The sequence below is a fragment of the Halichoerus grypus genome, chromosome 9, assembly GCF_964656455.1.
Source record: "Halichoerus grypus chromosome 9, mHalGry1.hap1.1, whole genome shotgun sequence".
Classification (NCBI taxonomy): domain Eukaryota; kingdom Metazoa; phylum Chordata; class Mammalia; order Carnivora; family Phocidae; genus Halichoerus; species Halichoerus grypus.
In genome coordinates, this window is record NC_135720.1 from 15,648,640 (window position 1) to 15,660,990 (window position 12,351).

The 12,351-nt window shown below is 42.2% G+C and overlaps 1 protein-coding gene across 2 annotated transcripts in view; it reads right to left on the bottom strand.

Moving 5' to 3' along the window:
- The window catches only part of MTHFD1L (methylenetetrahydrofolate dehydrogenase (NADP+ dependent) 1 like), a 180,927-nt gene that overhangs the window by 45,566 nt on the left and 123,010 nt on the right, over window positions 1–12,351 (bottom strand). For both annotated transcript variants that reach the window (XM_036072982.2, XM_078054574.1), the window contains 2 exons: window positions 4,536–4,643; window positions 1,786–1,938 (listed from right to left, as the gene is read on the bottom strand). In XM_036072982.2, the coding sequence (XP_035928875.2) occupies window positions 1,786–1,938; window positions 4,536–4,643 (261 nt within the window). The remainder of the gene's footprint in view (window positions 1–1,785; window positions 1,939–4,535; window positions 4,644–12,351) is intronic.

Consider the following 12,351-nt stretch of genomic DNA (forward strand, 5'->3'; position numbering starts at 1 on the left):
GCTGTGTCTGTATTTCTAATAGATCCACAGACCACTTTATATATCCTGTTAACCCTCGCAGTCCTCCACATCTAAGCCAGACTCATTTCTTGCTCTGCCCATCCGCCTCCCGCCGTGTTCCTTCCAGGACCGACGGCACCACCATCCCAGCCAAGCTACAAGTGGCCGACCCCATGACCCCACGTGCAGGTGGCTACCCTTAAATATGTCTCAAAGTCGCCTCTCTCTCCACATTAGCTTCAGTGATCGCAGTGTTGACCTTGATGAACTCTGGCCTCAACTGATATTTCCCTGGCTCTGGCCCTTGGCCCTCTGAACATTCTCCATCGGCTGTCAGAGCTCTTTTTCTAAAATAAAAATCAGATCACCTTCTTCTTCTTCTTATAAAAAATACAAAAACCCAAAACAAACGCAGAAACCATCCTAAAGTGACTCCCCGGTGTGCACAGGAGAAAAACCCAAGTTCCCATTGATGGTAATCAAGCTTTGTAATAGCTTGGCCCTGTCTTGCTATCCCAATGCCATTTCTCAGCCTCCCCATCCCGTCCAACCCCAGCCACACTGGACTTCTCTGGGCCTGTCATGTACATTGTGCCCTTGAGTTGAAATTCACTGTTTCCCCGGGTTGGAGGTTGCAGCTTTTGTGAAGTATTCGTGACTCTCTTCTTCCACATACCCTCCTCTCTCACCCACCTCAGTCGGAAGCTACTCTTGCTACCCCTGGCTGAGGGCATTCAGAATGCCAATACCATGCTTTCTAGATGCCCCTGTGCTCCTGACACCCCTACTGGTACCTCCATGCCTCAGATGCAATAAAGAATTCAAGACACGCCTACTGAAAACATTTTGCCCAACATTAGATAAAATGTATATACACCAAGGCAAAAATTTTGCATTTTTTATGTACTTTTGCCTATCCACTGCTTATTTACATCACAACAGAGCCACATGGGCTTATTAAAAAAATTGTTATAATGTTTCCTGCTTGGACTTGGATCAATCTGTAACAACAACAATAAGGATAATGGTGACTTAGAATTTTTTTGTTCTAAATCTAATCCAGGAGCACTCCAAGGATGAGAAGTCGGATTTTGGCCACTGATGGTTACCAACGGAAGGTCTATCACTGTGTGGGCTATAAAGAAGCATTTTATGTATAAAGCCCAACATCATGTATTTTAAGTGCTTTGATAAATTTTTATATCTTTGGTATTTCCCTTCCCTCCATAAAATATCTGAAATAACATAATTATTATCCTATAGTAAGCAATCCCACCACACTGTTAAAAATGAAAACTCATTTAATTCGCTCATTTTCTAAGGCAGAGTTTCCCACTTGATGTGCTGAGGAGGAAGGCAGATGGTGAAACACGGATTTTCCCAGCCTTTGGAGGTGTCTGGCATGAGCAGGCACCTCCATTTATCTGAATAGAGTAAAATCTTATCATTTTGAATACAATAATGTGAAAAAGGTCCAGAGACACTATACTAAGCCATTCCACTGTTTAAACATCAGACCGAACTGTACCAAGTTACTCTCTTCCGAGTTCTGTGAGTGGAATCAGTTTTATGACTCAAGAGATCCTGAACACCTGATCTTAAAAAAAAGAAAAAGAAAAATCCAAACCATGACGGCAGAGGTTTTACATGGTGGAAGAGAATGTTTAGAAAAATAGCAAATACTATTACTTCCCAACACCTGACTTGCAAAGTGTAGGCAGAACATAAGGATTGAAGGCATCAGGACACACAGCCTGGGGAAGGCTTCTGGAGAATGCTACTCACCGTTCCAACCAAAGGGTAGATGAATCCAGCACCTATGCTGGCCCGGACATCACTAATGGGCAAAATGAAATCTCTGGGTACACCTTTCTTGTCAGGTTCGTGAGATAGAGAAAGGTGGGTCTTTGCCATGCAGATGGGCAAATTTCCAAAACCCTGTAAGAAAGGAAAGGAAAGGTGTTCACTGAGTACAAATTAGTCTCCTGTGTGTGTTCAACTTGACGACACACCATCCCCGAGGCTCAGATCAGGCACATGGCAGGTGCCGGTTCACTGGGCAAGAAGATGGGATGAACCCTCATTTCCAAGCGACCGTCACGTGGTTGAGGGTGTCTATTATTTATTTCGGAGAAATCTCCTTAAGGAAGGCGCCATGACGTGTGTGTTTGGGAGAAAGTGTGGCTATTTTCAGGCGAAATAGAAGCAATAGCAGCTGTTGAAACTATTTCCAAGGATATTAATATCTGGGGCTCAGAAAGGTAATCTGGAGAAAGGCTCTGTAATGAGGCTCTCAGTCCTGTTGTTCCCTCATTCTTGGAGGCTGTCAAGAAGCAAAGGGTCCCTTTGTGTTGGTTTATGAATCACGGCTATTTGATCTGCGATTACATTATATGAACTAAGATGAGGTCACTTTTTAAGCCTCTTATTTCTAAGGACCACAGGCAACGCCTGACCCAGAGTTCCAAAGGTGAAAGGGCAGGAAGTCACATGTGGGTCTCACAAAAAGGACAGTGTCCTCGCAGCCTGGTTCCAATTAAAGGGTACATAGTGTCCCTTGAGAGACTTTGCTAATTGATGGCAACCACATACTGAACACATAACTTTTAAGGAATATTCCCTCAGTAGACAGGGATAAAAGGAATGCAGTCTTCAGAGGTAACGCATGCAGACTTTCTTATGATTCAATTTAAAAGTATTTGGACAATTTTAGGATATTTTCATTTGTGGGGTGGGGCCTTTCTTTTTTGAAATGCTGGAATACTCTCATACAATGATCAGAATTCTGCTGGGGGACAATCACAATTGTTCTGGTAGGAATTTTGGGTCTTAGAGATCATTCAACTAGTGAAATAATTTGAACTGATGTAGGTTTCCAATTTAACATTTTGCCAGTACAGATATTTAAAAAAAAGAAAAAAACCAATATGGTATATACTAGCACCATATTAGTTCATATAAAAAAGAAGTTTTTTAGACTGAAAAAAAGGGAAGGAACTAATGTTAGAACAAACAATAGTCCTTAAATATTATTAAAAACTTGTGAAAAAAAAAAAGACTCATGACAATGACCTCACTTTACTCATTTCATTATATACGAGTGAAATTTCACTGCAGATCCATGCCGGTGTGTAGAATAATTCTGGGGAATTATTTATTTTTTAAAGATTTATTTATTTATTTGAGAGAGAGAGAGCATGCAAGGAAGCAGCAGTGGGAGAAAGAGAGAATTTCAAGCAGACTCCCCACTGAACGTGGAGCCTGATGCAGTGCTTGACCCCAGGACCCTAAGATCATGACCTGAGCTAAAATCAAGAGTTGGACGCTTAACCGACTGAGCCATCCAGGTGCCCCAAGGGAATTATTTATTTTTTTAAAAGCACAAGCCGAGGGGCGCCTGGGTGGCTCAGTCGTTAAGCATCTGCCTTCGGCTCAGGTCATGATCCCAGGGTCCTGGGATCGAGCCCCGCATCGGGCTCCCTGCTCCGCGGTAAGTCTGCTTCTCCCTCTCCCACTCCCCCTGCTTGTGTTCCCTCTCTTGCTGTGTCTCTCTCTGTCAAATAAATAAATAAAATCTTAAAAAAAAATAACATAAAATAAAATAAAATAAAAGCACAAGCTGAGGTCATACTTGGAAAATTCTACGAACAAACAAGTTGCTGACTATCTTACCAAACCTGGGAGAATACTCTGGTCAGCACTGGTATATTCAGCATAATGTCAAATACGATTTACAAATAGGATTTAGGAGTTGGGAACTGAAAAAAGGAGATCCGTGATGCTCATGATGAAGCTCTTTTGCCGGCTAGCTCTTGGAAGTGCTTTGATTTCTATCATATCATAGCAAACCGGAGGGGGCATTCGGGGCTTAGGGTCATTTTGGTCGGGGTGGCTGAATGAGCTGCAGTGGATGGAATCCATGAAACACGATCATTTTTAGGACCAGACTCAGGTGGCTGAGTCCCCACCACCTTCACAGCCGCTTGCTGATTTGCCTTTGTCACTCTCTAGAGGTAGACGATGACAGGACCTTCAACTTGGGTGGAAAATCTCAGCACCAAGCCAGTGAACCACTTGCATAAAAAAGGAACACCAAACACCCCCATATTTAAAAGCTGCATGACGACTTGCCTTACCTGGCATCGTGTAACATTTTTAAGATAGTAAGAGCCCTGCAATGAAGAGGGGGTGCTACACATCGTCCAGCTCTGACACCAGAGCCACACATCCAAGAAGTTTCCGTGTTTCTGGCTGAGCAGGAGGGACTCACCACCACATGTCACAGATCCGACACCACCCATATCAGCCACCTGATAACCACGAAAGTCAATGATGGATCTATCAGAGGGTACACACCCTCGCCCTACTGTTCTGTTTATAGTCAACAAACTACCCAAGGATGTTAATTCAATTTTTGTAGACCACGTAGATTCAATCACGTTTGGCTGGTGAGACTTATAACAGTCCTTACGTCAAGGTGAGTATTTTAAGAGCCACAAGGCGGATTTTTTCCCCCTTAAAAGTGTAACTTTTACCTGTTGCGTGTAACGATCTATTTTGGATTGTGCCTCAGGAGACAGTTCGATATCTTTGGCTCCATACACAGCCTGCGCAATGGTTCTTATCTTTTCTACGATTGGAAGCTGGAGAAACACAAATGACAATGAAATCGTTAATGTTAATCCGGTTAAAGAACTGAAGGAAAGCTGAGTGAGCTTTTCTGCAGTCGCCTAAAATTTCCTACCAGATTTCCCCCTCAAGAGCCGTGGCATTTGAAGCAAATACTCTTTCCTCTATCACCCTTAGAGTATGAAGAAGCATCAATAAGCTTTAGATTTTGAGCCAACTCAAAGGCTGCTTATCTAGTTAATCATTTTTATCCATTGCATTGTTTTAAAAAAATGTACCTTATACTACGGTCTTATAAGTCAGAACAGGAGTCTCCTGAACAAATACTTAATGCTGGTGTTTAAGTGCCTCTGAACTCAGGTTATATGACAGAGAACATAGCAATATTAAAAACAAGTACGTTTTTTGTGAGTAGGAATGGGCTGATACATATTTTTAAATATTTTATTTATTTATTTATTTATTGCAAGAGCACGAGTGGGGGTGGGGAGGGGCAGCGGGAGAGGGGGGAGAGAGACTCTCAAACAGACTTGAGAGGAGCAGACGTGGAGCACAATGTGGGGCTTAATCTCATGACCCTGAGATCATGACCTGAGCTGAAATCAAGAGTCAGATGCTTAACTGACTGAGCCACCCAGGCACCCCGGAATGGGCTGATATTTTAAATGCTGATGTGATCACTTAATTGGGAAATAAGAGGTTGAAACTAGTGTCAGTTTAGCAAATTATGAGAAATCATGGAGGCTGGGAAAGAATCCAAGAAGGCTAGGTATGGGCAAATGAGTGTGTGGGGTGCATAGAAACAACCTTCCACAATGCTGGATGGGAAGCCCGGATGCCAATAGCTGGTAAAATACTGAAAGTGATCTGGAGAAAAAACAATGGTTCATTAGGAAAGGAATATGCTATAGATAAAGTGACCCTTATTTACACCAATCATTTGACAAAATCATTCATAATTTTACTGTGCAGAGAACATACACAGGCGTCATGCAGTTAGTGGATTTACTGTTTGGTGAATAGCTATTGGGCCAAGTGCCCACTGGTGGAATGAATGTCAACCAAGGGGCAGAAGTCTTTCATGGCCTGCTCCAAAACTTTGCTCGGCAATGGCAAATGGTACATTTGTATGAATTACTGTTGATATACACAGGAAGGAGAGTTATCCAACAGGAGAAAATAAAAGCTAGCTCTATCCCCTCAATCTGATAGAACCCCAAACTGCTTTAAAACGTGTTTTTCATTATTCTAGCATTTATTACTATAGAGTTATTCTGTAATCTGGAACTGAAATATTGGACGTTTCAACAAATAATAAATGAAGGTGCAAGTCATTATACCCTTTCACTGAAGGACATAAAAGATGGTCTGAATCAATGGAGAGGAATACTTTGTTCATTGGTGAGAAGACTTAATACTATAAAGATGTCAGTTCTCTTAAACATAACCTATTAGCTCAATGCAATTCCAATAAAAATCCCAAGAGCACTTTGGGATGCTTGGCCAACCAATTCTTAAATTCACAACAAAGAGTAAGAGCACAGTTAGGTAAGATAACTTCAAAGATAAATAAAACAAAAAGAAGAAAGATAGGGGACTGGCCTTTCCAGGTATCAATCACACTACAAAACTATGGTAATTAATTCCATATGGTATTGGCACACGACTAGACAAATCAATCCATGGAAGATAAGAAAGAACCCAGAAGGATACCACAGCAGGTGTGGGATAGTATATAGTAGAAATGACACAAAACAGGGAAAGGGCTGACTATCCAACTGACTTTTGGCTGGAGAGAAATAAAATTAAGATTCCTACCTCACAACTGGTACCCAAATAAACCCAATACAGAACAAAGGCAAAACTTTTGAAATTAAAAAGCTAAATAATGGGAACAAAACATTGGGAACTCTCTTTACGGTCATGAGGTAGGGAAGGATTTCTTAAACAAGAACAGGATACACCCTAAAAGAAATGATTTATAGATATGACATCAAAATTTAAAATTTCTTGTATAAAAAAAAGACTATAAATAAGGGTAGGGGTTAAGGAACAGTCTGGGAGAAGGTAGATACATGCAAATATTTAAGTCAAAAGATTAGCTACTGGAATGAATTTTAAAAAACCTCCTACAAATGAAGAAAAAGACAAACAAATATTTAATTCTGGGCATAAGGAGTGACTAATAACCATATGAAAAAATGCCCAATCTCATTAATAATCAATGAAAGGCAAACTAAAATGATGAAAATCCAATTCACACTCATTAGATTAGCAAGAACAAAAAGCATGAGAATATCAAGTAGAGGTGAGGATGTGGGGGCAATAATCCTTCTAAGTACTCCTGCCTTGGTTGAGATGCTCATGGTCTAGCCCATCATGAAGCTTCCTAACTGGTTTCTTCCCTTTCAATACACCGTCCACTCTACCACAATCTAACCTCCCTAGAAGGTACCTAACTAAGAAAAACTAAAAAATCTTCAGCTTGCCATGGCCTACTGAAGAACACAATCTGGTTGTGACATTTAAGGATCTGCACAATATGTGCTCTGAAGCATAACTAGGATAGGTCTCCATCTCTTAATTTTTCCCCATGTCTTCTTGCTTCTGGGCCCTTACACATAAAGCCTCTTTGTAATCCTGCAAGCTCAGTCTGGGCTAAGACTCCCTGAGCTCTGTAAGGTCCATATCCAAGGTCAGCTTCTCCAGGAAGCCTTTACTGAGCCTCCCAAAGCACATGTAGGCCTTCTCTTCTCTTCTGTCCAGATGGCCCTGGAATGCTCTTAACGTATATGGGTGCTACACAGGACCAGGGGTTCAACAGGGCCTGGCAGTGAGGGGCTGCTGGCGAAGCTCAGGCTATTTTAGGGTGCACTGATGGAATCAGATGGTAATGGTCCCAGGATCAAACTATGACACTGAAGTCTACCAGATGGCAAAGGGGCCTTTTGTAAACCACGTCACAGAAGAATTCAGCAAATAATCTGCACCTCTAGTAGGAACAACTCCAGAAAGAAATGATCATTATTTTCCAGGAAGGCAGAATGTGGAGCATGGGCAGAAATGAGAGTGAAGTCATTCTCAGCCCAATGTTTAAGGAAAAGCTGTAATAACCAGAGCTGCCTCCCTAAACAGTGACCTGTCCACTCCAGGAGAGATCAGTATAAGCCAGTGATGGTGCCAGGAATGTTGTAGAAAGAGTTACTGCGTGAGTGCAAAGTTGAGGATGGGCTAGAGAGAGAGCCTTAGAGTGATTTCTACTGTGAATGACACCACATTCATATCAGGTGAGAAGAACGCCCAGCCCATAAACTCTTGGAGGTCAAGGACCAGCTAGAGGTGGGATGTAATACAGCCGCCTGGAGAATGAATATTACCCGTTGACCACACAAGGATTCCATGTGGTCCAACGTTTATAAGGATTACAAGAAAGTTCAGGTACTGATGTGCGGAAGACAGCAATGAGAAGGGACTTTTTACTGAACCTCCGATCTCACTCATTAGCATAATATATTGATGGGCATTGAAGTGCTTGCTTTCGACCCTGCGCTTAAGCTAATATGATCTCCTCTGCTGGTCAATAAATGCTTTGCAAGTAGCAAACCTTTTTAAGAAACAGAAGTTAAGAGGATGCTGGAAAATATTTCTAGCAACACACAGAGCAAGCACAATGACCATGCTTGGTCGGGGGGAGTCCGATCTCAGGGTACTGTGTTCCCCAAGTAGTGTAAGAGCGGGTCCTGGGCCACAGGCAGTGTCCCCATGGGCACAACAGCACAGCTGGGTGGCAGCTCTGGGGCGAGGGGCCTAAGAAAGAACACGGCCCCTTTTTATGTTTCCTCCTCCCTCCGATGGGCAGGTAGGACCTGTGTACTGTTCTGCTACCACCATTGAAGCAACGTGGAGAAGGGGAGCTGTGCACGTCACTCCGCACCAACCCTAAGTGCTATCATTATGGAGCAAGGGCCACAGGGTTGACAAAGAGAATTACGTTTGCTCCGGAAGTAAAACAAAATGACAACAAAACAGATAGTACTACTTATAACACATTTAATGAACACAGTGCACTATTTACTGAGCTCTAGGTTATGATTTGAAATTAAAAGGTCAGCCAATTTTTTTAAGAATATTTATTTATTTGAGAGAGAGAGAGAGAGAGCGCACAAGCTGGTAGAGCAGCAGGCAGAGGGAGAGGGAGAAGCAGACTCCCCGCTGGGCAGGGAGCCCAACGAGAGGCTTGATCCCAGGACCCCGGGATCATGACCTGAGCCGAAGGCAGACGCTTAACCAACTGAGCCACCCAGGTGCCCGAAAAGGTCAGCAATTTCTATTAAGATAATAATTAAAGAGCTCACATGTGAACAGGGTAATAGTAGAAGGATGATTAGTGAAGAATTAGTGTGAGTGGGTATTTAGCTGATGCATTACAGGTTTTTAAACAGGAATATATGTCATTTCAAGAAATAGATGTATATTTAATTTTCAGTTAGAGTAAAATATACATAATAGAAAGTTAACTATCTTAACCATTTTGTTTTTTTAATTTATTTTTTAAGAAAGATTTTATTTATTTATTTGAGAGAGAGAGCATGAGCAGGGTGAGGGGCAGAGGGAGAAGCAGAAATGGAAACACTCTAGAACAGAGGTGTCCAATGGCAACTTTCTGTGATGGTGGGAATGTTCTATATACATGCTTCCCAGTCTAGTAGCTGCCAGCCCCACATGGCTACTGAGCAGGGAGCCCGACGCCCGAAATCATGACCGGAGCCCGAAGGCAGACACTTAACTCACTGAGCCACCCAGGCGCCCCCATCTTAACCATTCTGAAGTACATAGTTCCATATTAAGTACATTCATGTTGTAAAACCAATCTCCAGAACTATTTTCATTTTGCAAAACTACAACCGTGGCTCCATTAAACACTAACTCCCTGCCCTCAGCTCCTGGCGACCGCTCTTGCACCTTCTGTCTCTGAATTTTGGCTACGCCAGCGACCTCGTACAAGTGGAATCAGACGACACTTGTCCTTTTGCACTTGGGTTATTTCAATTAGCATGAACCTCAAGGTTCATTCATGCTGTAGCCTGTGTCTGAATTTCCTTCCTATGCCATTGTATGCGTCCACCACATTTTTTCTTATCCATTCATCCACCACTGGGCACTTGTGTTGTTTCTACCTTTTCACGGTTGGGAATGATGCTGTGATGAGCACAGCTGGACAAATACCTCCTTGACACCCAGCTTTCAATTCTTTTGGGCATTCAGAGATACATATTGTTGGTCTACGACTAAACCGCCTTCCTTTCTAATGTTCACTTGAAAGTATTTTGCGAATTTCAAGCAGGTGCCAGACTGACTTTGTGAGCTGTGTAATTATGGTTTTTTAAATTCCTATAGGAAAATTGCTACCACCCAAACATGACAGATGACCCAAACACAACGTGTAGAAAAGCAGAAAAGGGCCAGCTGCATGAGCCCTAGTTGGGTGCTTTGTTTCCCCTCCTTACCCTCAGATGCCAGACCTCCATGCTTCCCAACAAGTACTGATACCTGCCCCCGGCAAGTCCACATTTTTGATGCCCTGCCCCCAGTCTTGCTATGCCTGGAGAAGGTGAGGGTGCTCCCCTGAGAGCTCTGACACGTGCAATGCTGTCCAACGTGAGCCGAAGAGAATGCACCCCCTCCCCCACACCTCACCCCACCCCTCCCCTGCTTGGCGTGTGTCCTGCAGCCCCACGCTGAATGAATCGAGTGATCAGCAGACGGAGCTATGTACCCCAAGACCAGAATCCTTCCAGGACCCTACTACAACTCTTCTTTTTCACTCACGTGTACAAGTGAATAAATAAAATAAAAAGATGATCTCGGTTCATGTATCTTTTGGGTTTAATATGAAAACAAAAAACCATGCTGATAAGGTAGTTCCCATTGCATACAACCTATTTATATTATGTCCGTAGGCAAGGGACTTCCTGTTGTACCTCTGCTCACTTTGGGGGAGAAGTGCAACCGTTAAAGGAAAAAGAAAAAAAAAAGAGCCAAGCTCATTCCAATGATCTTGATCTTAACTTGATATTCATTTATACTGCTTTGTTCTAAATGGCAATTTTTAGAAAACAAATAAAATGGTAAAATAAATTATGAATGTTTATGCATTAATCACTCCTGGCTTTCCCCGACTCTATAAATATTTACTAATTTCTTTGTGCACCACATCGTTTACCCTCCTATCCCTAAGGTCTAGGAGAGTGGCTTGCACGCAGTAGGCGTTCCACGAACATCTGCTGAATGAATAAATTACCACCGAGGGCAAGTATTTTCAAGATGTCATGATAGGCAAAGGACTTTGGGCACCTCTTGAACAAAGCACTTCTGATGGGGTGGGGACAGTGACACATCACACAAATGTGACAGAAGAGAGTGTGTGATAAAGGCTCTGCATAAGCATTACTACTAAAGACGGAAGAAGACGGAAAATTTCAGGGCAGAGGGGAAGGCACAGGAATCCGCAAAAGCGGGTGACATGTATAAAGGAAGTCAAGTCACGCTTGAAGGATGGGAAAGGTTTTAATTAAGCAAGGAAAGGAAAGGTGATTCTACACAAAGGGAAAGGCACGTGTCAAGGTGTGAATGGCAACACAAAGTGTCTTCTGGAAATAGGACTGTTCTATGTGTATTATGCACAATTGCTTAACATGTTAATAAGCCCCTTCACAAAGTCTGGTGTTGATGCTAGTATCTTTGATCATTTTTGAACTAATGTCATGTTAAATCTTCATCTTCACCAAGATTATAACTCTGAATATATTCTACATTTATTCCCTCCCAGACCTCTTAAATGCATATTTAAGAAATGGAAACACTCTAGAACAGAGGTGTCCAATGGCAACTTTCTGTGATGGTGGGAATGTTCTCTCTCTCTCTTTTAAATTTTTATTTATTTGAGAGAGAGAGAGAATGAGCAGGGGGAGCAGCAGAGGGAGAGGGAGAAGCAGGCTCCCTGCTCAGCAAGGAGCCTGATGCGGGATTCGATCCCAAGACCCTGGGATCATGACCGGAGTCGAAGGCAGACGCTTAACCGACCAAGCCACCCAGGCGCCCCTATTAAATTATTTAAGACCTGTTTTGTAGCGAAATAAAATTGGTCTACAAATTCCAGAAAAGCAATTACTTAAATTTTTAAAGTATTTTTTCGTAAGAAGAAAATGCACAAAAAGAAAGTGAAACAGGACAAAACTAAAATAGAACAAAATTTAAAAGAAGAGTTAAAAAGCTTCTAGAATCAAAGAAAATGAAGTGTGAAGGTATTACAACATAGTTGCATCTCATTTTACTGGGAGGTCAAGTTCTAAAGTCAGCAGCCCTGAGGGTCTCTTAGGAGACCTATGAAAACACTAAGCAATACTCTACTATCAATAACCCAGAATTTCTCAAGCCCACAACTGTACTGGAAGTACTGGAACACATTCTGCAGCCACACTGAAAGTTCTATTGTTTTACCAAGGCCATAGACTGAAATTCATACAAGTTAAGCGATCCTGGGGATTAAGGAGTGCATTTGTTGCGATGAGCACCAGGCATTGGATGGAAGTGTTGAATCACTGAATACATCTGAAACTAATCTTACACTGTCTGTTAACTAACTGGAATTTAAATAAAAACTTAAAAATTAAGTTAAGCGATCCTATGCTGTGATACCAGCAAAATGTATTCCAATGCCCA